At 45.2% G+C, this 27849-nt stretch overlaps 1 protein-coding gene across 1 annotated transcript in view; it reads left to right on the top strand.

The window, feature by feature from the left end:
• Dcp1b (decapping mRNA 1B) overlaps nt 1-27596 on the top strand; it is a 40461-nt gene extending 12865 nt beyond the window's left edge. Inside the window, exons 4-9 of the mRNA XM_042054522.1 lie at nt 12103-12169; nt 14018-14153; nt 19568-19696; nt 21830-22789; nt 25051-25296; nt 27390-27596. Of these exons, the coding sequence (XP_041910456.1) occupies nt 12103-12169; nt 14018-14153; nt 19568-19696; nt 21830-22789; nt 25051-25296; nt 27390-27470 (1619 nt within the window). The 3' untranslated portion in view covers nt 27471-27596. The remainder of the gene's footprint in view (nt 1-12102; nt 12170-14017; nt 14154-19567; nt 19697-21829; nt 22790-25050; nt 25297-27389) is intronic.
• The last annotated feature ends 253 nt before the right edge of the window (nt 27597-27849 follow it).

The following is a 27849-nucleotide window of genomic DNA, read 5'->3' as shown; positions in this document are numbered from 1 at the left end:
GCATAGCAACATCCAGGCAGACATGGTGCTGGAGAAATAGCTGAGAGTCCTACATCAGCAAGTCTGCAACAACAAGTCGCCTGGGACACTGGGCAGTATCCTGATCATACGAAACCTCAAAGCCCACCCCCACAGTGACACACTTCCCCTAACAAAGCCACACCTACAAGCAAACACACCAGCAAAGCCACACCTCCTGTCATTTTCTTTCAAACCACCACAGTATGTGTGTGTGTCTGTCTGTGTGTCTGTGTCTGTGTGTGTGTCTGTGTGGCATATAGATGTGCAAGGATGTGCACCTGTGAGTACATGCAGAGACCAGAGGAAAATGTCAGAAATCTTCCTCTGTTATTTCCTGCCTCCTCCTTTGAGACAGGTTCTCTTACTGTGCTGGAAGCCTGCTGTTTTCAGGAGGATGGCTGGACCACCAGCCCCAGGAATGTGCCTGTCTTGAATACGTCCCCTCCTCCATCCTTGCACAGCTTTTTAAAATAAGATGTAAAAAGCAAGTAAGATAGTTATTAAATCTGGAGTGAAATTGCATGCATTCATTCATTCAACAAACATTTACTGTCTGCCAGGCACTGTGTTGGATTTTATATGGGCTATCCTATTAAATTCTTGTAACTTTTTCTTGGAAATTCTGTTTTCTATTTTATCAATGAGGATAATGGGTCCAGAGAGATAGCTCAGCGGCTAAGCACTAGCTGCTCTTCTAGGGGACCTTGTTCAATTCCCAGTACCCACAAGTTGGTTCACAATAGTCTGTAACTTCAGTTCCAGGGACTCCAACTCCCTCTTCTGGCATCTGTGGGCACCAGGCATGCAAGTAGTACACAGATATACGTGGAAGCAAAACACCTACACACATAACTTTGAAGAAATAATAAAAAGTTCAAATATTTTGAGTGCTGAAATGGCAGTCTAAAGGTTTAGATTTGAGATTTTCAGTTCTTTTCTGCTGGTCTAAGATCAAGTGTAGATTTGGAGTTTTCAGGTTGGAGATGAGTAACAGGTAAAGGCTATGCAAATGTCCTTACATGAAAAAAAATTGAAATCTGAAACACTCTGGTCTCAAGCATTTCCCATAAGGAACATAGGGCCGCACTGCCAGTGCGAGTCCAGTGTTGATTAGGAAGCTTAAAGAAAGGATCTATGCTCTGAAAAGTCTCCCTCCCCTTCTCTCCCCTTCTGATCCCTTCTGCCTTCTCCCCTCTCTCTCCCCTTCCTTCCCTCCTCTTCTCCTGTCCCGTGAACCCTGGGGCCTTGGGTATGATGGACAAGCACTACAATCCATAGCCACACCCCAGACCTTTACTGAAAGTCTCTTGTGTTAATTGCCTGGTAGCGTTGAGTCCCATGCTAGGGTGAGGAAGCACAGGAGCCAGTGGGACCCACGTCTCCCCTTCATCTGCAGTGACTCCTTGTTTCTGTCACGAATTCACTTTAAATAGCCAATTTTCCAGCAGAAATGCAGTTTTCTAATATTTTTTCTGCAATTCTTTCCCTAAAACAGCATATAAGTAATCGATAGTTTTAAAATATAATTTTAAGCATTTTCTTGATGGCTCTTATAAAGTACCTACTTTTTTTATTCCAGAGCTTTAGCTAAATTGTACCTGTATATGTACACCCACAATAAATAACAGCAGTAAGAGAGTCAAATTTACAAATAAATGTTGGGCATAATTTGGAAGGAGCATTACTCAGTATACTTAGAATGTGTTCTGAAAAACCTTTGCCGTTTATACTACCATAAATCAATAAGTTACTATGTAGGCATAAGGAGTACATTTCAGGTCCCCTGTGGACAGAGACTGTATCTTATATTTTAAATGTGTTCTGTGATTCCACATGGGCCCAGAAAATAAGTGGATCCGGATAAGAAATAGACATGCAGACTAGAAGTAATTCCCAAATCATTTGTACCAACTCCAGAATTGTTTGTCTCTCTCTCTGTGTGTGTGTGTGTGTGTGTGTGAGAGAGAGAGAGAGAGAGAGAATGAGAGAGAGAGAGATATGGAGAGATATGTCTAATGACTTTGTCTCAAATTCTAGTCGGTGTGCTCAAGACAAAGTGTTGAAGATATTCTGCTTTGATTGATTTATAATGGCCACAGGGTTGCCTGGCTTTCAGAAATTCTTCCCTATTCCCCACCTTATGGTCAGCATGACAGTCCTACCTCTCAGACTAATACAAAGCAGTTACCAAGGCTGAACTGTGTGGTTCCCTCATGGATTTGGGTTTTTGTTTGTTTGTTTGTTTTGTTTTGTTTTGTTTTGTTTTGTTTTAGGCACGGTTTCCCCGTACACCCTGGCTGTCCTGGAGCTCACCCTGTAGGCCATGCTGGCCTGGAACTCAGAGATCCACCTCCCTCTGCCTCTTGGTTGTGATTTAGGCTTCTTAAGCCCTCTAGATTTCAAGATATTTAGAGCAATAAAAGTCTTCTAGCTCAGAGGGTTCTAAGGCCCTGAGACTTGTAACCTCTCTAACCTCAGAATCACTCAGACGGTCAGTATAAAAGCAGCTGAAATGTTAAAAGCAAACCCCGTGGAAACAGACTGCAGAGAAAGTGAAAGCCTCATTTTCTACCCATAGACAGCTGGGCTAATTTTTTTTCCATTTTAGGATATTTGCTGATATACTGATATTCCCAAGAGTGCATTTTTAATTTTTAGATTTATTTATTTTAGTGTATATGAATATCTTACCTGTATATATGTCTGTGTACCACGTACAACCCTGGTGCCTATAGAGGTCAAAAAAGGGCACTGGATCCTCTGGAACTAGTGTTACAGATGGTTGTGAGCCACCATGTGGGTGTTAGGAAATGAACCTGCATCCTCTATTAGAGCAGCAAGTGCTCTTAACCACTGAGCCACCTCTCCAACCCTCTCAAGTAGTAATTTTTAATCCTGTTTGAGCCTAGAATCTGATGATTCTTCCTCGCTTTCCTCCCTCCTTCCCTCCTACCCACCTCCTTCCCCGCTTTTTGATTGTATGCTTTAGATTGCCTTTCATGTGCCAGGAATTGTTCTAAGGTCCATGCTTTGTGCTTCGCCTTCCGAATGTCTATGCACGCCATTGTACAGACTTAAATTCTAGGAATGCAGTTGAACTTCTCAAGCCATCTAAGGTCAGTGCACATCTTTAACTAGACGGCTAAAAGTCCTTGACATCCTTTTAGACAGAAACTTGATATTTGCCAGAATAACAATAGCTTGCTTTTCTCTTCTGGATCCGCCCAGGAAGTAATCTAAGATCCTCATGGGAAACTCATCCAAGGCACAAATACTGTGGAGGAGGAGACAAAGCTTTGACTCTTCACATGTAGTCAGAATAGGGACCTCTACAAATAGAGGCTCCTATTGTATGTGGTAGGTGTGATTGCTGCCCTCAGTAACCTTCAACTCTAGTGTGCTTCTTAATTGAAGAGGAAGAAGGTCCTAGAAAGTTACAAGTTAGTATATGCTCAGTGTCTTAGGGTTTCTGTTGCTGTGAAGACGCCATGACCATTGCAACTCTTGTAAACATGTAATCTGGAGTGACTCGCGTACAATTCAAAGGTCCGGACGGTTGTCATCATGGTGGGACATGGCAGTGTGCAGGCAGACACGGTGCTGGAGAAGGACCTGAGAGTCCTTACAATTCAAAGGTCCGGACGGTTGTCATCATGGTGGGACATGGCAGTGTGCAGGCAGACACGGTGCTGGAGAAGGACCTGAGAGTCCTGCATCTTTCAGGCAGCAGGAAGTGGCACTATATTGAACATATGTGAGACCTCAAAGCCCACCTCCACAGTGACATACAAGCTCCAACAAGACAGCATCACCTATTAGTGCCTCTACCTTTGGGGGCCATTTTCTTTCAAACCACCACACTCAATGCATCTCAGTCGGTGTCTTTAAGCTACCATTTCCATTCCAGGTGAGAAGCCCACCTCTTTGTTATGGCCCTTTGCACAGAGCTGGCACACTGTAATGACTGATTAAGAAGTGCACACCTCCTCCGGCTCGAGCGATGAACCATCCCTCTGGCCTTAAGTCCAGAATTACCATTTGTTCAGTCAGTACTCGGCTCATGCTGAAGGGATGGAAATGCTAAAGGAGATGATTTGTGTAAAAGCTGGCATTCTGTCAATTACAGAACGCTCCAGAAGATGTCAAGTAAGGCAGTGTTTCACTTTTGAGTACTGGGTGTCCTATTTTGGTTTCCACACATCACAGCTCCTGTGAGGGTTCCTATCGGCATCTCACAAGCCATGCTCCTTTCTCCAAGCACCCAGCTTAAGGACTCTGCACTTCCACTGTAGGATGTTAGGGGGCTTGTAGGTAGGACTTTGTGAATCTAATGGGAATGTATAGATCTTGGAGCTCACTCAGTGAATAATATTGGCGTGCTTGGGGGAGGAGGAATCTGTGAGACAGAGTGATGCATTACAGCTAGTACACAGCTATCGTGGAGTAAAATCTAAATGAAGTCACTGTGTTTTGTTCTCAGCCATACAGATGCAAGATTCTTGGCATTACAAAGAAATGCGTTCGTATAGTGTGCTGCTTCCATTCATATGCTGCCTTGGTGGCTTGTAGTTGCACCATCTTCTGTATTTTGTTTGAGGGTGCCAAATTTGCTAGGAGAAAAGCCTAAATCTTGGCAGAGAAAAACCTTATTTCAGAACGTTCCCCTCCATGCTTTCTGAGAGAAGCGTCCTTCCCTCTTCCTGCCTCAGCACACAGGGAGTGAGCATTATGGCTGCACGGTGTTGGTGGACATTTTGCATTCTATTTTTTCTATTGCTGATTTTTGTTCAAAAAAATCACAAGATGATTTCGGATAATCATGTTGATTCCAGAAGGCATCTTATATTTATTTTATATACGAATTCAAAAGCAAGCAATCAAGCAATTAGGTCTTGAGCTGGTGTTGGAATCATCCCATACACAACCTCTAGTTCTTCTCTCAGAACAGAACCCAACATGACTTGTTTTCAACAAGAAGGCTTTAGGAACACTCAGTATCTCCTGTGTTCACATAGATAAAGGTCAGAATGACAGAAGTACAGAGCCTCTGATTGGCTCCTCCTGTTAGTGGCTACTCTGATTGGCTCCTCCCGTTAGTGGCACAAAGCCTCTGTGCCAAACTTCAGCAGCTTTTCAGTGATCTGCTGATAGTTTTGAGTTAAACTGCCTCAACAAAGCTGCGCTGTCATCATCAAATGCTGGATTAAATCATCTGACTCAAATATGAGGAAGTCTGTGCTTTGGAACTTTTTTTTTGAGAACAATTTTTGACCTAGAAAAATGTTGTTTTATGTTCGTCTTTAAGCATCGCAAACTCTAATTATGAGACAGGACTTATTTCCCTTTGTTGATGCTCATTTATGATAACAGCATTTCAGAGTTATTGGAGTAATTAAGGTAACTTAGGTGCATGTAAGCTCAAGGTTACTGTGTGGCAAGCCTGTGTGTGTCATAGTTGTTAGCTGCACCCAGTCCTAGTGATCATGTATAAGGAGGGGAACTGTGGTCTTGTTCTCCCAGTTGCCAGTGGGAGTAGTAGGCAGGCAAGAAGAATGACGGGTAGAACTGTTGCAATCATAAACACGCATAAAATAAGTACATTAGTGCCAGCCCAGCTCCAGGTCAATGGAATATGTCATTTCTAGAAACTCAATCCGAGTGACAAAGTCCTGTCACTGAGACTTACACCTAAGAATAACAAAGTCAACTCTCAACAATGTTAGAAGACTATACGGGCTTCTGAGGAGCAGCTGCCTGCTCTCTGGTAGCATGGGTCACTTGGCAGAGGACTCCAGCCCATCCGGTCCATGGTTAGTTAAGCCAGAACTGATATTAACCATGGCAAGCATTATTGGTAATGAAGTATTTGGAAGACACTTGTAGACTGACTATACGCCCTGCTCTCTGTCCTGCATTGTCGGAGTCCTCCAAGAGCTGCGGTCTGAGCTGGGGAGAGATGTGTAGATGCCTAAGTAGCACGTTTTTAGTACAAGAATTCATGAAAAGACAGGAGTAAAGAAAATCGCAAAAGTTTATCCCTGGAAGAGTGAAGAAGATGGGATAGATTCTCAAGGGTAAATAGGAGCTCAGAGACATGGAGAAATGTTTTAGGGAATCCATTTGGTATTTTGACTCAGATTTTGAAATTTATCAGCAAAATTATGAATAAAGTGGAGATAAACAAGTGGTCAATAAAACAGTAAATTGTTCCTATCTCTGTTACTCTTAATCTAGGGTTTTCCTGATTCTGAATTTCTTTTAGGTGTGTCTTTACTGTTAGACTTCTTAGAGTAAATGAAGTAACTTTCCCCTGAAAGTAAATGTGGAATTTAGTGTCTGGCGAAGATTGCTCTGACCTTGACATGGTGTCAAGTCTTCCTGGTGAGGAGGACAGTGACCCGGAGAAGGTTAGGAAGTCTGATGACACATGTAATCTTTGCTATAAATGAAGCTTTCTAAAGCTAAATCCATCTTTTACTTTTAAAGTAACAAGTTCTTATTGGTGGTTGGAAATGCATATTGTTTCAAATTAATAAAATTCTTTGGTATAGGGTTTTGAAATATTTAGTTTTAATAGCATTAGCATTCTAAAACAGTTCATTTATTTGGAATGGGGAGTTTGTTTTTACTGCCCGTTTCCTTGTTTGCTCCTAGTGTTCAGTGGTATCAGTCGCCATTTAACAGTAACTGTTTCTCATCGGCTGTGAACCTTCCAGGTTCCCAAGATCGTGGGTCAGGACTGCTGATTTGTGAGGTGCAGTAAAACTATGTCATATGAAGAGAACCAGACCCAGGGCCAAAGATAACAGTGCTATGTGGCTGCTCTGGGGCCAGTGGAGATTTTGTTTTACAAGACGTGTCCGTGTTTGGTCAGTAAAGCCAGAGCGGAAGGTGAATGAAAGAGCATTACGTTAAAGACAAGGAAGGGCGCGCCAAAGGGACGCGGAGTTCATACAGCATTCCAGGTGGGAGAAGGGGCAGAAGATTGGGGCCGACGCGGAGCCAGCAGCCACAGCCTCAGTTCCCCGTCTGTGGAGCCAGGACACAGGCCTCAGGTGCCACTCTAGAGCTTTCTGCTGTAAACACTGCAACTGATACAAGTCTCCCCTCCCTCTCCCCCTCCCTCTCCCCCTCCCTCTCTCCCTCCCTCTCCCCCTCCCTCCTCCCCCCTCCAACTCTCATTTCCTTTCTTATTCTGAAAGTCCTGGCCAACTCTGGTTTCAAAACTACAAATTTCAGATAATCCACAAAGTAAGATAACAAGTAAGTGCCAGCCTGCACTGCGCAGTGAGCAGCTTTCCAGCAGAGACTACAAAGCGAAGCCCAGTCTCAGAGCAAAGCACTGGCTCCATAGGTAAAGGAGCTGCTGCTGTCCAGGCTGCTGACCCGAGTTCCTTCCCTGGCTGGTTGTCCTCTGACCTCCTCCCACACACACGGTGGCACCTTTGTGCCCACACACTTGTACCCACAAATAAGCAAAATGTTATCAAATGAGAAGAAGCCCAAACACAGACTAATTCCAGTCTTTCCTAGGCAAGCTTAGACATCAGATCAAAGCATGTAAACGGTTCTTGAGACTTTGTGTATCAAATTTGGAGGTTCGTCGGGCATATTCTAGACAATATAAGTACAACTGCAAAAATCCTTTGGTTGGCTCATGAGTCTTGTGTGGCCACAGAGGCTCCTGTGAGGGAAGTCCCTGAGCTGCACACTCCTAGTGGCTGTCTCTCCTTCTCTAAAACGTGTTAAGACTTTCAGAAGGGTGGGTGTTATGTGTGTGCTTCCGCCAGCCTCTTGGAAGTAAACTTCTTCAGCATGGCTAAACCAGAGACAGCTTGAACTGGGTAAATGGGACAGTAAATTAAAAAAAATAATGTATTTGAACAAAGTCCACCAAACAGGTGTTTACACCAGTTATACACTGGGCTAGAGATTACTAATACTCCACTCATTTGAGGAAGCCAGAACGTAGTGGGGTCTGAGAGACTCACATTGTTTTGAGTTATGCTGAAATGCCCGTAGTTTGCAGATCTGATTTCTGCCAGGTTCCCAGTAGAGAGAACTGAGAGCGTTCAAAGGCAAATGAATGGCCCAGCCCTTTTACAGGAGTAAGTGAAAAGGAGGAAGGAAGGAAGGAAGGAAGGAAGGAAGGAAGGAAGGAAGGAAGGAAGGAAGGAAGGAAGGAAGGAAGGAAGGAAGCTTGCAGGTGAGGAAGCATAGTCAAACCAGACCTCCCATTTAAAGTCTGCTATACATTCCTTAATGCCTGTTTATACACTTAGCTATGTAGGTATATGCTTTCTTCTAAAATCTCAGCCCTGATCCTTATTGAATGGTTTCGAGTTGAAAAATACTTGGCATAAAATAGAGAACAAATGGTCAATGTCTTAAAAGGTCATATGAAATGAAAACATTTATTAGGAACACAAACAGGACGAGGTAGGTCCTGTTCTCATTTCATCCAAAGCAAACTGCTGTGCTGTGCTGTGCTGTGCTAATGGGAGTCAGTGGGTGCAGGTGAGGGTGTGCACTGAAGTGACATCTGATACTGCCTCTAACGGCTGTTTGATTGGCTTTCTGGATTCCTACTGGAGAAACTAAAGAATGGTTGCATTATCAAGTTCAGTCAGCTTGCTCACCTTGTCTATATGTGCCCACATGACTTAGACATGGGCTGGAATATAGAAAGTTTGCACTCCTCAGTCTCTCTCAAGGAATTGAAAGAATATAGGAGACAGGTATCTTACCCCCAGAAAGTCTGTTTTCTATGGAGAATTTTCCAAGCATGACATGGGGAAAGGGCAGTGCGAAGCAGACCTCACCCAGTGCGGCGGGAAGTCTCAGTTAAACCCCAAAATTGCATAGACAGGCAAGAGCACGTGCAGGGGAGCCTTCTAAGGTCCTGTTTCAGGGGGGCGCTCAGCAGGCTCCCCTTTTCTTACCTCCAGGAGAGATGTAGAAACAGTTGAGTTGAGCTTCATGTACCACCTTGCCCTTGAACTTCCCCTCCGTTTCCTCAGACAGGTGACTGGAAAGCGGCTGGTATGGGGGGGTGGACGGCTGAACAAAGGCTCGAATCATTGTGACTTGCAGTTGGCTACTAGCTGCTAATTTCACGTCTAAACAATTATCCCACTTGTAATTTTACCCCTGTACTTTTTAAAAACTCAGAACCAACTTGTGTGGCCACCTTTGAGGGCCATAAAAGCTCACAGGACCCTAGCGCTCTGCTGTGAACTCCGGCTTCAACTTTCAGGTTTGGGATTCTGAAAGCGCGCCTCCTCTCCCGGTTCTCCTCTTCGGCCTTGGTCTGCCTGTGCCGCTGCTTTCAGACCTGTGCAGAGACAAGCCCTTCCCCAGTGGAGCCCTTGGATGGAAATGTGAGGCAAATGGCTTCTGTCAGCTTGTCAGCTCATCACCTCCTGAAGGCCTGACGAGTCCTGGTCTTTGTGTATCACCACAAGCTGTCTGGCACAGCCTCTTGTGTGGAAGGGTGATAGGCCTGGTGGGGGTGGAGGCCTGGGCCCACGACGCGGAGAACTGGAGCTGGAATGTGCACTTCCATGGATGCACAGTGCCGCTGAGCTGCAAGACTATTTTAAGGAGAAGAAAGCACAGGCCCAGTCCTCTATCTTGGTGCTCCTTTTAGTAGCCCGGAATGCTGGGAGATTTGTGTTTTACCGTCCCCTCCCCTTGTCTGTTTAAACCTATGTTCAAGCTAAACGTTAACTGGGTAAAGACAGTTTTTCAACTGATCCCAGTTGAATGGTAAAAACCATGTCGCCTCGACGATAAACCTCCATGAGGGACTAAACAACAACCCCAGTATTTCTCTCATATTCCACTTTAACACTTGAGGGTTTTCTCTTGTGTTTCTGCCCTAAACCTGTGCGTCAGCATCTCATGGTAATGAAGATGTCAGAAGGCTTTTGTTCGTGCCAACAGCTTCCCTGGCATCCTGCCCTTAATGGAACTGTAGTTCTGTATGTCAGATGTCACACAGGAGGAAGAATGGCACCTGGAATGCTTGTTAGAATAGTTTCCCAGAAGACACACATTGCCACCTTCTCTGCCACCGGGCCTTAGTTTCTGATTGCACCGTGAGTTCCCGACTTGCCATTCCTGACTTGAAAATTTAGTCTCCAAAAAAGGAGATTTCACTGTGGCCACACGGTTCAAATGGTCCATCACACCTATTGCAACTGAGACAGAGAAGTCAGGTTCATGGGACTCAGTGCAATCCATGTAGATTCCTCACGGCCTGAGTGCTGGTGATCCATGTAGCATGTCGATTTTTCACTTTCTGAGTGCTGGTGATCTATGTAGAATCCTCATGGGCTGAGTGCCAGTGACCCGTGTAGATTCCTCACGGGCTGAGTGTCAGTGATCCAGCCTGACCTTCCAAGAACAAGAGGACAGGAAGGAGTCTTTAGGGAGTCTGAGTGGGGAGCGACTTCTGGTAGATGGGAAATAGCCTTAAATCTCAGTTTCCAGAATAACATTTAATCTTGACGCTAAGGTCTTATTTTGATGTGAAAGCAATCAACACATTGATTTGAGAACATGGATGTTCTCATTTTTCCTATATTTGTCATGGTGCTGTGGATGGATGTGTGTGTGTGTCTCCATTGCAGAGAGTAACCTGGTTGAGAAAGCCTAGGGTTTCATCTTCCTTTGCCCCTTTCACATATAGGTGTCTGAGGTAAAGGTTCTGCATACACAGTAGAGTGATGACTCAGGGATAATAAGAGCATTTTCTGCTTTTCTAGAAAGCCAGATCTGGTTCCCAGCACCCACATCTGGAAGCTCAGCTACCTGCAGCTCCAGTTCCAATTGATCTGACACCCTTTCTTGTCTATGCACATGCGTGTGTGTGTGTGTGTGTGTGTGTGTGTGTGTGTGTGTGTACGTGCACCTTTTAAAAGGATTCTGCATGTACTTGATCAGTTCAGAAATGAAGTTTAAAGCCTCAGTACTGACTTTGGCAAGTCGGTGATTGCATAAAGCTTCTTTTTGATACCTGCCTAAACTAGCTTTAAAAAGACATTTCCTGTGCTTTTGGATATTTATGTCAGTGCTGTCGTAAGGGAGAAGCTCGTGTCCGGGCACTGGTGAGATAAATGAGCAGAAAACGGTGTCCTTAGACTATCCTAGCTATCTTTAAAGAAAGTATAACTAAATGCTTTGAGAGTTTAAATTTTTTGTTTTTCTTTAAAATACATTTTTTGCTAATTTTCATTGCTCTGTCATGATATTGCTGCTATTTTCAGTGAAGTTTTTTAATGTCCATATAGTTTGCATATTATTTATATGCTTATTTGCCCATAAGACGAGGACCTCAACTAGATATTTACAAGTGTGCCCTGCAACTGTGTTAGCCTCCACCACAAAAACGATGGAGCTAGATACATACTAAATTTAATAGACAACTTCTGTGAAAAATTACTAAACGAATCATTTGCAGTCATGCTGTATTTCTGTTTGTTGCTAAATGACCACACCATAGTCATACCTAACTTTCCAACATTTGCAGATTTTTTTGCATGGACATTTTAAAATGAAAATTATTTTTAAAATATATTTTTCTAGTTCCCTTTCCTAATAACTCACTGCCAATTTTTTAGTTAATATATTCTTTACAAACGGAGAGGGAAGGAGATTTCTAGGCATAATTTGAGCATCAGGTTTCTGAATATTTAAAAATAAAGATGAAATGTGTTTGTGAAATGTGCAAATGAAATATAGAAACAATGAAGTCTCAAAGCCAAGAAGTTTAGAAATCCTGATCTCGTTTTCAATCTGTAGCCACTTGTGTAAGCAGCGCTTACCAACCGCCTGTCGAGCCAGAGGCTGCACGTTAGGGAAGCAGGCTTCGGTGTGGGCACAGACTCACCAGCCCTTCCAGGACAGATGCTTTTCTTTTTGACATGTAACTCCAATGACTGGTTTCATTTATTTAATAATAAATTGAATGAATTCATTGCATAGCTAATTATATATTTTCCTCTAAGACAGAAAGGGAACTTCATCATGTGACTGTGAAGATGCTTATGGCTTGTTCCATGTGTTCTTTTTTTCCAGTGTCCATTTATGGAATTTGGTTTTATGATAAGGAAGAGTGCCAAAGAATTGCAAAACTGATGAAAAAGTAAGTATTAAAAGGCCAAGTGTTTCCTGGTACCCAGAGCTTTGACTCACATTTCTAAGTGTGTGAAGCAACACTAACTTTACCAGGAAGCGTTTCTCAGCCATCATCTTCAACATGATCCCCAAAACGCTGGACACTGCTTGCTATTCTACACCATCTGTATAAGGTGCCTGATTATTAGTTCCATGTGGAGGTTTTCTTTGGCGTTTTCTTCAATTGTCATTAGGTAGTATTTTCTCTGGATGTGTCCATCCATAAAAAGAACAGAGTCGTCCTGAAAGGCTGCCCCCAAGCCTTTAATGCCCTCCCCTTCCTGCCCTTTAACAGCTTCCTAAACTGTGTTTGTAATTCAGAATCCCCAGTGCCTCAAACACCAAGTTCTCATCTCTGGGAAAGTCAGAATCCGTGTTAGTTTAGTAATCAGTGCACAATTTCTCCCACCCTCTCTTTTTCTCTCTCCCTCCCCCCCTCTCTCCCTACCCCTTCCCACCGCTTATTTGTCTTTTCCTCACATGCTGGTTCTGAGACTCTCCTACATCCTATCTGACTTCCCTACTCTTGGCTTCCCTAGTTTGCATCTAAAGGAGACCCAGGTGAGACTGGTGGACTGACCAGTTATGGACTTGGCCGCTCAGTTTTGCCGCTGTTTATGCAAATAGCCAGGAGCCTCAGAATGAAGTGAGTTTTTGCAGCTGGGTGTCTGCCTAGTGCAGCTGATCCCCACATGAGTGTGCTGCTCTGTCTGCAAAGAACTAGAATTCATTCCTAAATCCAGGGGTACTGAAATGGAAAGATGACCCCTCCCCACTGAGATGAAAAGATGACCCCCCCCCAACCAAGAAACTGAAAACCAGGGACCACATTCTTACAAATAAAATTGACTTGTGAAATTCTTGCTTGTGAGAGCTAATTTTAGGCAACCAGCTCAAGTCCCAGATGGTGATTAAGTGTGCTCAAACTGGTATTTACCACCATAACAACTAGTTCCTTAAACATTTCATGTTGTTGTAAATTGTTCAAGGGATAATAATAGCAGGATTTCATATGGATTAGAAAATACCCTGTCGCCCAGCCAAGAGGTCACAGTAAGCTGGTAGCATTCTATAGTGACTGCCTAACAGCTCAGGCAGGAAAATGATTGATTTTTACCAGCAATGAGCAGTTGATTCGTGAGGACTCAGATCCCTTCTCTACTTAGAATAAACTCTCCCAGTAACTTCCCAGGTGTTTCTTTACCATTAACTTCATGGCTTTAACAAAAGAATTGGAGCTGAAATTCAAAGCAAGCAAAGAGGAGGGTTTTGTTTTTGGTTTTGGTTTGTTTTGTTTTGTTTATGTTTTCCTGCAGCACTTAGAACCATGTGGTCAGTGTTAGGATAGAACCTTTGCGGAACCTCCAAATTGCCAGAGAACTGCAAGATGCAAAGTGGTCCAGTCCACCTTGCTTGACCTCCAGGTATTTGGGGAGGTAGAGAATCTGTGCCATGCTGGTCATCCCTGCAGAATGTTCCTTGTAAGGCTTCTCCCACGGTCAGCAGCACCTCCGCTACCGCGGTGTGGAAGCAGCTGTGACTGCTGTGTCCCACAGTGAGCAGACTGTATTTGCCATTCTCTTCACAGAAACAGATGGGGCAGGCTGTCACCCCCAGTCATAGCTTGCTCACTCCTACCCTGGATTTGCCTATGTGGCCAGCTGACTCAAGACCTCGTCTCTCATTTTCTGTTTCAAATGTCTGAGCAGCCTTTCTGAGATGGCTTTGATGGGATGAGAGCACTTGGGAGAGAACTGGAGTGAGAGCGTTGGTTTTGACTTTAGTTTCCTGATCTTCATTTCCCTTGCTGTTCCAGCCTCAGTCAGTGTGAACAGCTGAAGGCCTGTCATGGCGCTGGAGCAGGATCCTCCCCAGTGACCCTGAGTTCAGGAGAGGGTAGAGAAGTAGATATCTTACAGATGCTCACGAAGGCCAAGGATGAGTACACAAAGGTGGGTCTCTCTGCTCTTCCTTACGATCATAACCACAGCCACAAGATCGCCACTGAGAAAGACTCAAGGCTCTTCGAAAGGCAGCTCGGGGAGATCGAGAGGTTCACTTTGAGTAGGACTCTAGACTGTTTTCTACAGTAAAATAAAAGATAGCCCAAGAAGTCAACAGCCTCCACACAAGCGAATCGTATTCAGTTAGAGGACTTGATACATTTACAGTGGCAATATGTAAATAAGTCATTGGTGGGCAGGCCCAGAATCCCAGAATCTGGAAGCGGAAGCAGCGGGATGGTGAGTTTCCGACCAGCCTGGACTACAAAGTGAGATTTATCTCAAAACCTCAAAGCATGGGCCTCAGCAACATGGCTTGGTGGGCAATGAACCTGCTACCAAGCCCTATGACCTGAGTTTGATCCTTGGGATCCACATGATGGAAGGAGAAAACCGACTTCCACAAGTTGTCCTCTGACCTCCACACATGCGCTGTGGTACCCTCCCCCATGAATAAATGAAAGGTAATAGAAACTGCAAATCAAAACAAAAGGCGTAAAAGTAGACTTGAGCAGATGGAAGGATATGCCCTGTTGTTGGCCAAGGATTAAGAAGATTGAGTATGGGGGCTGGAGGGATGGCTCAGTGGTTAAGAGCACTGGCTGCTTTCCCAGAGGACCCGGGTTCAATCCCCTGCACCCACATGGCAGCTCACTGCTGTCTGTAACTCCAGTTCTAGGGGATCTGACAACTTCACGCCAATGCACATAAAATAAAATTAAATAAATAAAAATATAAAAGATTAAATATAAATCTGTCAGTTCTCTTAAGTCCGAGGTGATTTCAAAATAAATGCCACTGTTTTCTTCTCCTTTTCCTGGAACAGGTGAACTGGTAGAAGGGGGGAAATAGGCAAGAAAGAGTAGCAGGGAATTGGGAGAGGGGTGTTATAAAAACCAGCAGTATTGACCGGAGATAGAGTAGGGGGTCATGAAGCAGCTGTACTTGATGCTAAAAATTGGTTAAGAAAATTTATGGCTGGGCGGTGGTGGCACACGCCTTTAATCCCAGCACTTGGGAGGCAGAGGCAGGCGGATCTCTGTGAGTTTGAGGTCAGCCTGATCTACAAAGCGAGTTCCAGGACAGCCAGAGCTGTTACACAGAAAAACTCTGTCTCCAAAGCCAAAAACAGAACAAAAAAAAAAACAAAAAAAACCAAATAAAATGAAATGTAACAAATGAGACACCTAAAAACTAAGAAGTGGGTTAAATCCCCTTAAAATTGAAACATAAAAGATTAACACTTTCTAGAGAAATAAAATTGAGGAAAAAAATCTTAGAATTTGGAAGATGTTAGGAATATTTCCTAACTGAGCCTCTCCACTGGCACAAATAACTCCAATCAAACCAGATAAGACCAAATCAAAAATGCCTGTGTTTAATGAATGCCACACTCTTGGGTGGCCAGGAACATGGGGGGAGATGATAGGACAGGCAGGAAGACAGAGGGAGAGCACATGCAAAACCTGAAACCACATGTTCCTTCTCTGAGCGGCTGCCTAAATACCCTGTGGAGTGGTCCAGACCCTCCTCCAGCGAGGAGTCAGCATTCGGCAGACTGGGAGCTTGAGTCTGCAACTTCCAGGCCAGGGGCTGGGGTGATGCTCCCAACTTAATATTACATTCTAGACACTTTGGATATAGGGTTGTTAGAGGGTTGGGGGGTCTCACTTTAGACCAAACAGAAAATGGTTAAAAAAAATAAGAAAATGTACCTGATATTACATTATGACATTATTAGGAAAATCATGACTTCAAGCCACAATGTTTGTACTGAACAGTTTGAGCTGAACAAAACTTTAAGGGTGAAAAGAATAAAAAATTAGAAACTTAATTCAGTGGTCTTATCATTGGTAGGAATATTGGCTTTATAATTTTTCAGCTGTTACAGATACAATAAATGAGAAATTACATTAGTGTGTCTGGAACCAAACCTTGATATAAAAGAAGATCAAACTAAGTTAGAGTTGTATTTTGAGTATTAAGCGGAGATATCAAAATTAGTTCATGTTTTGTTTCTTAGCTATGGAAACAAAGCCTGAAAGCTCCTGGCTCCTAAAAAGACTCAAATGATTGACAGTAACAGCAAGCACCCTCGCGGTCTAGGGTTATTTCCTCCTAAAAAGCGTTGGAGCTCTTTGAAGAAATCCTGATTGCAGGGAATGGGATCCCACCCAGTGGGCACTGCAGCCAGCTTACAGGAGCACCGACTGGAACACGGCAGCAGTGTGGACTGGGTGACGGCGTGTAATCGTGTCACTGTGTATAATGTCTGCGGATCGTGGGGATGAGTGGGAGGGACAGCGTAGATGAAATTCAACCATAACAAACTATTACAGCCTTTCCTTGAGAGTACTCAGACACTGGTACCTGCTTCTGATGCTGATATTTGAGCGCATATGCGTCACATGGGTGTGTGTGTGTGTGTGTGTGTATGTGTGTGTACAGTCACAAACAAGCCACAGTTCACATGTGGAGGTCAGAGGACAGCTTTTGGAAATCAGGTCTCGCATTCTGTCTTGTAGGTTGAGTTTTAGGAAGGAACTCAGGTCACTGAAGGTTCAGGAACTAAACTCAGGTTCTGGCCCCTTTCTCACTAACATCTCATAGGCCTCACGCCGGGAATCTTCTGTTCACATTCTTGTTCTGTGAACTCCCTCATGGTCTTTGTGGTGTTCTATAAGGACTTAGAACGGACATCTGCTTCCTGAAGGTGCCTCCCTGCCTCTCCTCCCCTTCCCCTCCCACCCAAACAAGATCAGACTTTCAAGGGTCATTTCAAATTCTGTCTGTCACGTGAGTAGTGCCCGATCTAACCAGCTAGACATAGTTGATTCTCTGATTAGCATCATTAGAAGCCTCCTCCCGTCTGTGCCGTCTCCTCTCATCCATGCATGTGGGCGTGCGGGACACACACCAACAGTGTGCAGGCCGTCAGTAAATGGGTCTGGTCCGAAGAAGTGGAAAATGGAAACACTAGGAAGAACGCAGGATTTTTCCCTCAGGATTCTTCTTGTGGAAGGTGTCTCCATTTTTGGACATGTTAAGGAAGACATAGTGGAGATGTTATGAAAGAATTTCATGTCTCTTGGTAAGGATTAAGTGAAAACTTCTGAGATCCCTTCTGTCTCTGGAGCTTGCTGGGGAATTCAGTCTTATTTTTAAATTAAGCTTTTTAATTTAATTGAAAAGTAAAATTTGTATAAATTAAGGCATGCAACATGATGTTTTGATGCATATATGCATTGTGGGATGGCTAAATCAAGCTTACATACATAGCATTTTTGCAGTGAGAAAACTTAAAATCTCCTCTCAGCCCTGAAGAGTTGTGCTCTTCTAGATTCCACATGTAAGTGATGGTGTGTGCTGTTTGTCTGTGTGTGTGTGTGTGTGAGAGAGAGAGAGAGAGAGAGAGAGAGAGAGAGAGAGAGAGAGAGATTTCATTTACCCATTGATCTGCTGACACACATTTAATTGATCCATGTCTTGGCTGGATGCTGCAATGAACAGGGAAGTACAGATGTCTCTTGGACATTGCAGTTTCAGACCCTCTAGTTCTGTGCCCAGAACTGGGTTTGTTAGGCCTTCTGAAGTGTGTGTGTGTGTGTGTGTGTGTGTGTGTGTGTGTGTGCGTGTAGACACAAACTTTGGTACCATTTTCTGCAGAGTACCAGCAGTACTTTAATAGGATTCCATTTGCTTCACAGCCACTCCAACACTTTATTATCTTTTGACTTTTTAAAATTAGTTTTATTTTATGTGTGTGCACCATGTGTGTGCCTGGTGCCCTTAGAAGTCAGATCTCTTGGAACTAGGGTTATGGATGGTTTGTGAGTGCTGGGGTCCAAACCTGTGTCCTCTGGGACAGCAACGAGCGCTTTTAACTGTGAGCCATGTCTCCAGCCACTCTGTGAGCTTATACATTCTACCTGGGATGACGTGAGGTCTCATTGTAACTTTGATTAGCATTTCCCTGTGATTAGGGTCGTCATTTTGAGTTCAGACTGGCTTGTGTAGTGAAACCCTGTCTCAAAAAAAGGGGAGGAGAAAAGATCTGAGGAATGATGTATAATGGGAGGCAAAGCTACCTCAGCGCGTAGGAAAGGTACGGGAAAGTCAGTTTTCTTCGTCTAAAATAGTCTGTAGAATTAACACCATCGTCTTGTAAATGGCAAGAGAGGCTAGCGACTCCTCTGGCCAGCACTTTGTGAGTCAGGGTCTTATGTGCTCTTGCCTTGCTTTGCCTGCCCTGCTCCTAGGAAGACAGCAGTTGCCCCGTGCAGCGACACCCCCATCACCGTCACTCAGGTGAGAAGAACGTAAAAATACCATTGTATGACTTGAAAGCAGTTCCACACTCTATGCGGTCCTAATGCCTAATGGCCAAAGAATTGACAAACTCTTGAAAAATGTAGTTATCTTTTGTGTGGCTGACCTAAAAAACAGGTGCACACAGTGGCGACCAACCCCAGACCTGTGTCCTCGAACAAGAGGCTGTGCTTCAATAGCTGGAAAACCCCTTGAGAACTGTGGGCTCCCAAGGTGAGACGGTGCCTGTCACTCCTGCTTTGGCAGATGCGGCTGCTGTTTTCAGGCACGAGGCGTTGACTGGGCAGCTGAAGCAAAGGCTACAGAGTCTGTAGCATAGAAGGCCCTGTTGTATTGTTTTATTTGATGTTTTAACAAAATAAACTGCAACATTATTGCCAGGCTCTTTTGTTATGAGTCCTACTGTTAGCGATTGCACAGTTGGTCAGATTCACAGGTGATAATGAGTCAGTATTTGAAATTATGAAGCTTCTCTCATTTGTTTGTGCAATTCTAATTTGTAGTTCGTGGCTCAGAACACTTCATCTAAATTATCCTGTTTATGCAAGAAGTCATCTAGGAAATAAAGATGGTGTTAGCAGTTTTTAAATCAGTGGTTTGGGACAGCGTTTCTTGTGGCCCAAACAGGTTTAAATGCTTGGGTTAAACATTTGTAGCAGCTCCCTGTACACTACTCTTTATTATTTCTGTGATTTCTCACCATGGAAACCTATCAGGATGGATGCCTTAAAAACTACTTCTTCTTAAGCAAACAAATAGCCTCCCAACTGTCCAAGAGCATGTGAGTCCTCAGTGCTAACTGACGTTAGTGCTAGTATTTTAGGGCAATGAGTTACACACACACACACACACACACACACACAAATTTATAGTTGACTTCTACTCAAATATAGTCAAATATAGTTCCTATCAGAAAAGTAGAAGAGATTATCCTTTATGCATATACCAATTAGATAAGCAAGAAAGGGGGTAAAAACACTAAAGCTTCTTTTATTTCCATCAAAAATGAAGTGTTTGTGTCTTTTCTATTCCAGTGTAGGAGTTGTTCTGAGCCAAAACAGATGACCAGCTCTTCCGCCATCTGTGACAACCCCAAGCTTATCAAGCCTGTGCCCGTGAGACCCAGTAGCAGCCAGAGGCTGCAAGAGCCCTCTCCCAACAAGGTATGAGGCTTCTGCTTTTTGTTTCCTTGTTTGTTTGTTTTTGTTTTTTTAAAACATATTTTTCATTTGGGGAATTAAAATATAATCGTATCATTTTCCCCCTTTCCTCCCTCCAGCCCTTCCCTTGTGAACTCTCTTTGCCTTCTCTCAAATTCATGACCTCTGTTTGTTTGATTCCTAAATATTATATACTCCTAAATATATAAGTACAACCTGTTCAGTCCAGGTTATTTATTATATATATGCATATAATGTTACTCATATATACGTGTTTTCAGGGCTGACTACTTGGTATTGGATAACCAATTGGTGTGCTCTTTCCTGGCGGGGAGACAATTTCTCCTGCTCCCAGCATTTCTTAGGTGCCTGTAGTTTTTTGTCTAAAAGGGAAACCCGTGAGGTCGCTCCTTCCACGTCAGCTGTTTGTCTAAGAGGGAGGCCCCTGAGGTCGCCCCTTCCACGTCAGCATGCCTCTGCTGCTATCATGCCACTATTCACAAGAGTTAGGAATGGAGACAGCTCAATGTCCCTCAGCTGACGCGTGGATAATGAGGATGTGGTGCATGCACACGATAGAATACTGTTCAGCTCAAAAAAAAAAAACTGAAATCATGAAAAATTTTGGTAAAATGTGTAAAACTAGAAAAGCTACTATTGAGCTAGGTAACCCAGACCCAGAATGACAGACGCTACATGTTCTCATCTGAGGCTCCTAGCCCCAGATCTTCCAATCTGGGTATACATCCTGGAATAACTACAGAAACCAGGGAAACCTGTGCTTATCTGGGGCCCCTCTGGGAGTCTCAGAGAGCTTTACCCACATACTGCAGGGAGGGTCCTGGCACTGCTGAAGGACACCCAAGGGCAGGGTCTTGTTGCACTGCGCTTCTGAACTGTAGGGCACGGGTGCTCTTCCTCAGGGATTGTTGAATTTACCACATGCTGGGCTCGTGGTTTGTGAGCTGAGACTCTTTAGAAGATCATAGGTTATTAAAACACGTGTCCGGAGAGACAGATGCATAAACCTCTGGGTCCTTATTCTTCTGGGCTAGGTGGCTTCTCAGGCACTGGAGGAGCAGCCACCGTGGCAGCGCTATCAAATGCAGCATGTCTGAGCACTACACTGTACCAGGAGCGGTGCCAGCATGGGTGTGCAGCATGGCATGTCTGCTCTGGATTAGCTTGGGCCAGGGAGTAGTCAAAGCCCCCCAGGCCTGAGGCAGTATGTGAGTTCTGTGCTGTTCAGAACAGGATAGCAGAGGCAAAATCTGCTGATGAGCAGGGCCCATTGTTGCCTGTGTAGGAAACGTGTCTGTTCTTCCATAGTTACTCCTGAGTAAAGAGGTGGTTTGCAAGGAATTGGTTTAAATCCTTTCTGAAAATGAGCATGAGCCAAAGACATTAAATGACTTGACTAAATCTTGTTTTGAATTTTTCAAAAAAGAAGTATTTCCTAACTTATTTTAGCTTTCTGTTACTTTCCATGAGAATTTATTTCATTTTAGTAGTTAAACCAAGGTACTTTGACTTTAGAGCGGAGCTTATGTTTTTAGGCAGAAGGTGTGGAAGGAGGACCAGCTCCCGGGGCAGGAGGGCAGGAGGGCAGGAGTGGAGGAGTGGCCTGGCGGCATACACATCTGGTCCTGCGCGTTAGATTAAAATCATCATTTCTTTCTAGCTTTAGCTCTCTATAGTTCTGTGGAAAGCGACCAGGATCCCAGAGCTCTTACTGTCTGCTTGTTTCTAGCACCTTTTGTTCTCAGCGAGCTGGATGGACCCGGCTGTAGAGATGACTGTAGAGATTGCACGTGTAGCGTGTGCAGTCTGTGCTATACAGTGTCATTTTGTCCCTAATCTGTGGGCTGCAGACCCCTCATGGATCATATGCATGTCTTATCAAGTGACCACAAACTGGGGTGTAACGGCAGCCTTGGGGGCCGGGAGGGGAGAGTGCTGTGGAGATATTAAACATTTCAGAGGTCTCAGGCTTTTCGAGTTAATAAATTGCACCTCTGTCATTGATCCTTTGTAAACAGAAGAAACCATCAGTTAGCTGAGTTATGCTTCACAGTCTCCCACTCCCATAACCTAACTATGTGAGCCTATTTTTGGATATCTTTTTCTTCCCCCCAGACCTCGGACCCTGAGCCCCAACACTTATCTTTGACAGCTCTGTTTGGGAAACAAGACAAAGCTCCCTGTCACGAAACTCTGAAACCTTCCCAGACCTTCGCCCACCACCATCACCACCACCTCCACCACCACCAGCATCAGCAGCAAGAACAGCTTCTAGTTCATCAAAGAGTTGCATGCTCCCTGCCCTATGAAGAGCGCAGAAAGCTCTCACTCCCCGTGGAGAAGCAGCTATGCCCAGCCATTCAGAAACTCATGGTCGGGAACACAGGGCTGCACCTGCTGCCACAGCACCCTGAACAGTGGCCCTGTGAAAGTGGCAGCCCCAGTCGTGTGGGGGGAGTTCCTCCCGGTCCTGTCCAGCTGGGGTCCCCCTGGAACTGTAGGACTGCCCGCTGTGCACAGAGCACTGCCCACTGTGCACAGAGCACTGCCCGCTGTGCACAGAGCACTGCCTGCTGTGCACAGAGCACTGCCTGCTGTGCACAGAGCACTGCCCGCTGTGCACAGAGCACTTGCAGAAACCACAAGCTACTAGAGCAGCTTCACGGTGCCTCTGGGGCAGCGCACAAGTGTAAGCCCTGTGCACCTGCCAGGCCGTCTGCAGCCACTCAGGTGACTCCAGGCCAAATTGCGGCCCAGTCACAGCTGGTGTACTTCAGTGGTCCCCTTCCTCCTCCCGCACCAGGACATGAAGCTCTCAGGAAGGAGCAGTGTGTACTCCCAGCACAAGCACTGCCCTTCTCTGGCAACCAGGAGAGCAGCCCCAGTGTGCTCCCCACTCAGGAGCTGCTGAGAAAGCTCCAGGCCGTACATCAGGAGCAGCAGCTCCAGGCGATCCCCCGGCCAGCCTTAGCTGCCAGGTTCCCCGTGTCAGCCCAGGGCTCAGGGACAGAAAAGCCCTTGGAAGCCTGGGCCAGCAAGACAGCCAGCGTGGAGAACCAGGCTCCTCTTCTGCAGGTATGTACTGGGAGATCGCTGCCGTAGTAGTACAGTGGGCTTTGCTCTGCTATGGGCAGCTGAGCCACAAGGATTTCCATCGAGAACAGCTACCCACAGCCCCCTCCGTGTGTCTCTTTGTCTTTCACCTTGCCTGGAAAGAGAAGCTTCTCTCTTCTTACAGTCTGGTGTCCTCTGCCATTTAGAGGTGGTTGTAAAGTTCAATCTTTACCATGTCATGAGCCCTGAAGACCAGCCCAGATGTGACATGACGTCCCACATGGCAGTTGGCTCTAACATTTTGGGATGGAAACACCTGACTGATTTTGTTTTCATCCTATAGTGGATTATTGCTCCCTCTTTGACTCAATGCATGATTTTGAGTGCTTCCTACATACATGTTAGTCGCCACTTTTACTACGCAGTAGTAGAGAAAGCAGACTCCGCATCCAGCAGCCACAACCTTGCAGGTTCCTGAAGTAAACAACATAGCAGTAAAGGTCTTGCTGTTTTTAATCACCTTCTAGGTGATCAGTATTGTGAAGACCAGGCAGAAACAAGTGTACCACCCACAAACTGCCAGAGAAGGGAACACAGTGTCATTTCTAGAAATAGCGTGTCTTTCTGGGAGGATAGTGGTCTGTACCCATCAGCAACTGGGACAGTCAGGAACCAGAAGCCAGCGTCTATTGATCATCTGCCTGTAGTAGCATCTGAAGGTCTGACTAGCTCTGTTTCCCTTGGGTTGGCACAGAGTCCCTGAAAACGTGCTGATTTTAAAGATCGGAAAGTTATCCCTACTTCTTATATATATGTATGTGTGTGTTTACGTAAGTATGTATATATATATATATATATATGTGTGTGTGTGTGTGTATGTATATATGACCAACAGTGTGATATATATAATATATATAATATGTATATATACATATATAATATGTATGTATGTCACACTGTTGGTCTTTTTGATATGTTTTATCACATAGTAGCTCCTCAGAAATTGTTCACATTTTTAAAAACAAAAGCCCAGGGCACAAACCATGTATGTTTGGGTGTGTGAACCAGGTCAAGGCATTCATCTTTATGAAATCCCAGCTGCAGGGGCTTTCTGTTGCACACTGAGGCTTTGTCCTCACTCTTGGTGCACCGCAGAGTGTTGGCCCCTTTTAAATGGCTGCTTCCATTTCTCTTCGGTGATTTAAAATAAGAAAACCAGGGCTAATAATCAGACTTCAATTTCTGCATATACAATTCTTTTTGTTTTTAGTTCTCACAAATGTCAGGAACCAAATAAGGAGTATGTGCATTCGCCAGCCCACGCTGTGCTCCTCCTCCCTCTGGGAGCATCAGCTCTCAACACCTCTCCTTGGGATAGCAAATAGAGAACGCTAAAAGAAACAAGAGCCTGTCTTCCTCTAGGCCGTTTTCTGCCCCCAAAGATGCCAAGGGAGTGATGGTAAAATTACAGCCACGTCTAAATTGCTGCCTCTCTGCTTCCTTCTCATGAGTGTTGGAGTGCTTGGAGGTTGAGAAATAAGGTACTTTCTGTCACCCGAGTTAGAGACACATGGTAGCTGTAGGAGTCAGTCAGACCCAGTTCAGAATGTCACTTGCATAATTGGGAAAGCCATTAGAAAACTTAGTTTTAGACCTGCCAGCCAAGGGAATTAGATAGATTCAGCAGACAGATGGGTCATGGTGCTCCAGACTCCATGTGCCCGGGCCTTGCTCTTCATCCCATGATCTAGCCCCTCATCTTCACCCTTCTCCATCCCCATGCCAGCCAGGAGAAGCAGAAGGCATGCTCTCTGTAGATAAACAGAGAAGGACCAGAGGGGGAAAACCCACAAGTCACAGTTCCTCCTAGTCCCAGGGGAGGTGTCTCCTTGAAGAGCCAGGGTTGGGAGATGTGTGTGCTTTTCTGACGAGCACATGCTGCCACTCCCACTGGTGATGGGACCTTGGAGGGCAGGGCAGCGGACAGCTGGTGCTGAACAAAACCAGCACTCCTAAATGCATGTTGCCTGAAAATGAAGCTCTCACCAGGTGTCTAGCTTCATACACAGAAGTCATGGCATCACAGGGGTCCAGGGTTGTCTAGTAGCCACTGAGGGTGGAAGAGGAACAGATCTGTCAGCCGTTCCCACCCACGGGATCCGGGATGGTTCCAACTGAGCACTCCTCTGCCGCCATTGTGAACAGGGTCTTTTATCATTGGAGCTCCGCTTTGTGGGTTGTTTCCTAACCCTGCCTTGTGTGCATGTCTTTGCTATAAGCAGATCACCTCAGCTCAGTGTGTCCCTGCTCCAGTGGCTTCTCTGCTGATGCCCCCTGTGGTTCTCACACAGTCCACCTGTGCCCCACTGAGGGAGACTGAATCCGGGCTCATGCCCCTAGGAGGCCAAGAACTTCCTGATGCCTCCTCCAGCCTCCTTCTGCCCCTGCAGAACTGGGAATCCTCCACCGTGGCCAGCAGGCCCCTCACCAGGCTGCAGCTCCAGGAGGCACTGCTGAACCTCATCCAGGTAAGGCTATTGACCTAACAGTGGGCACCATGGCAGACTAAGTTGGCTGATGCCTTCTTTGGACGTCATAAGAGTAACCCCCCACTCTCCCCACCAGCACCTTCTAAACAGTTAACTGATGGTATTTAGAATACTACTTGGGGCATGAGATGTGTCAAGACTTCAAGAGGTTTGTGACTTGGAGGAACAAGTCAGGCCTCCTAGCTACCAGCTGCAGAAGAGAAGGGAGCAAGTGATGAATGCTTGGCCAGCCAGGACACCCTGGGAGCTCACTGTTGGCAGCAATCTCAGAGCCATCTTGGGCAAGCTGCAGGTGTAAGCCATACCATCTATGACTGCTGTGAACATAGTTCAGCTATGGTTTTGAAACCCACTGCTCACAAGAGGATGGAATGATAGAACACCTTATGAGCCCTGCCTTGGGTGTCTCTGCTACACAGTGACTATATATAGTATATATAGTATATATAGTATATATAGGAACTCATACCGAACTGTGGGCCATGCACTATTTTAAGCTTAATAATTCACTCAATGCCTATAGGAAACCCTATTAATATGGGCCACCAAGCCTGATGACTCACCTAATGGAAGAAGAGAGAATGTTGTCTTTTGATCACGTGACCACATGCCTACACACACACAGCCCCCCCCCACATATGTACACATACACACACAGAATAAGTAAGTATAAAAAAATTAGACCCTCATATTTGATTCTACAGGCAAGGAAACCGAGGCTTATGTTGGTCTGGTGTTACCCTGAGCCTGGTGGCAGTGTTGATGTCCCCTGTTGTGTGGACCATGAGAATTAATGTTCTGAGAGTAGACCAGCATGTAACGGAGCACGCTCCCGAGTGAATGATAGGCCTTGGAAAGGGTTGTGTCTGAAGCCTCACAGAAGCAGACACCTCAGCTAATGTGTTTCGGAATCTTCTTCACATGGGCAGTCTTGAAAGTGTAGTACTCTGTTCGTGGCCGGATGGCTGCCTGAGAGCAGGCCGGCCTCTGTGGTGTCTGCTTCTGTTGATGTCTAATCCCCATTAGTGAAAACATTTTTAAAATGGTGTTTTAGAGGGAACCCAAAGGACGGTGTTGGAAGGTAGCATCTGAGTTTGGGAGCAAAATGGCAGCCTAGTATGAACCCTCCTAACCTAATTGTGTTACTCATCTTAAATACACGCCACCATAGCAATATGGTCCACCTGTTCACAATAAGTTCATGAGAATTATAGAGCAAATATCTGCACATTTATTTACTGGAACAGTAAGGGAAAACCTAAATGTGTGTTTAGATTTTAAAGATTCTTGCTTTTTCTGGCTCATCCCCTGCCTGGTCACATTACCCCAAAGCCATGTGTTGTGACTTAGACATGTCACACTTCTCCTTGTTGTGGATGTTGTCTTCCTGATATTGCTAAAAGTCACTCGGGCGTCTTTGCAGGAAAAGCAGAAATATCATCTCCTTCTTCCTGGTGTGAGGATGACCCTGAGTGTGTCTGGGGAGGGAGGAGACCGGGAAGGGGAGTGTAGGGCTGCAGAAGCTTCCACAGACTTGAGTGGGCGTTAACCAAGCGAGCCATTGCTTAGACCCAGAGTTCTCTCCCCACCTCAGTGAGACAGCGAGCTCAGAGACTATCTGCTGCTGTCCGTTTACCAAAGCCAGAGACTTGCCACAGGTCACGGGAACAGCCATGCTGCCTTTGGGAAGGTACCAGTGAGCCTTATGAATGCTCAGAACTGCCCAGACATGGGGGCAGCCCGGAGGAATTTTGGGAAGGACCAGCCACCTCCTAAGCTGTTGCCAAGGCATTGTGACTCATCCCTCCTGGCCCATCTTGCACACAGCACAGCTGGCTTCCGCATGGCAGGTTTGCTGTCTGTGTCGGGTGCTATGAGCACATGGGCTTCGCATGCGGACTGTAAAATTCAGCAGCTCTGTCCCAGCCTTGCCTCCAACCCTGCTGGCTGTCAGCGCGGACAGCAGGGGTAAGGAAGGCACTGAACCCGAGGCCAGTTCAGCTCCAGGCAGGAAGCCTTGGCTTCTGCTGCTCACGTGACAGTCCCCTGGGCCTGTTGGCTTTGTTTTTCAGAATGATGACAGCTTCTTAAGCATAATCTATGATGCCTATCTCTTCAGTGTGACACAAGCCGCCATGAGGAAAGCCACGTAACCAACTACATGAGAGCAAAGACCGTGAGGATGGACTCTCTAGGTCCTTCCTGGACTGGTGGGACCAAACATGTTTCTGCCTTTTTAACAGAGTCTGGTAATACAAAGTAAAATGTTTTGTACTGTTGAAGATCTTGGGGGTTTTTGTTCCTTGTATTTGAAGAATTCCATCTTCCTGTATACAAATTGAGTGGGTAGATGATTCAAGCTCAGGTCATATAAGATTAAATTTTTCCTTATTTATGAGGCCATTTTAAAAAGAATTGGGCTCTTCATAGGAGGGGATGTTCTCAGAGCTGTTTATTAATAGCTCAAGCTAAAGAGAGCAATTTCCTAGTGTTGGGCTCTGTGTGCCATGGTGCTCGATAACCACCAGGGGG

This window comes from Arvicola amphibius, chromosome 2 (assembly GCF_903992535.2).
Source record: "Arvicola amphibius chromosome 2, mArvAmp1.2, whole genome shotgun sequence".
Lineage (NCBI taxonomy): Eukaryota > Metazoa > Chordata > Mammalia > Rodentia > Cricetidae > Arvicola > Arvicola amphibius.
The sequence above is the reverse complement of the archived record's forward strand: the minus strand, read 5'-3'. Positions and strand labels throughout refer to the sequence as shown.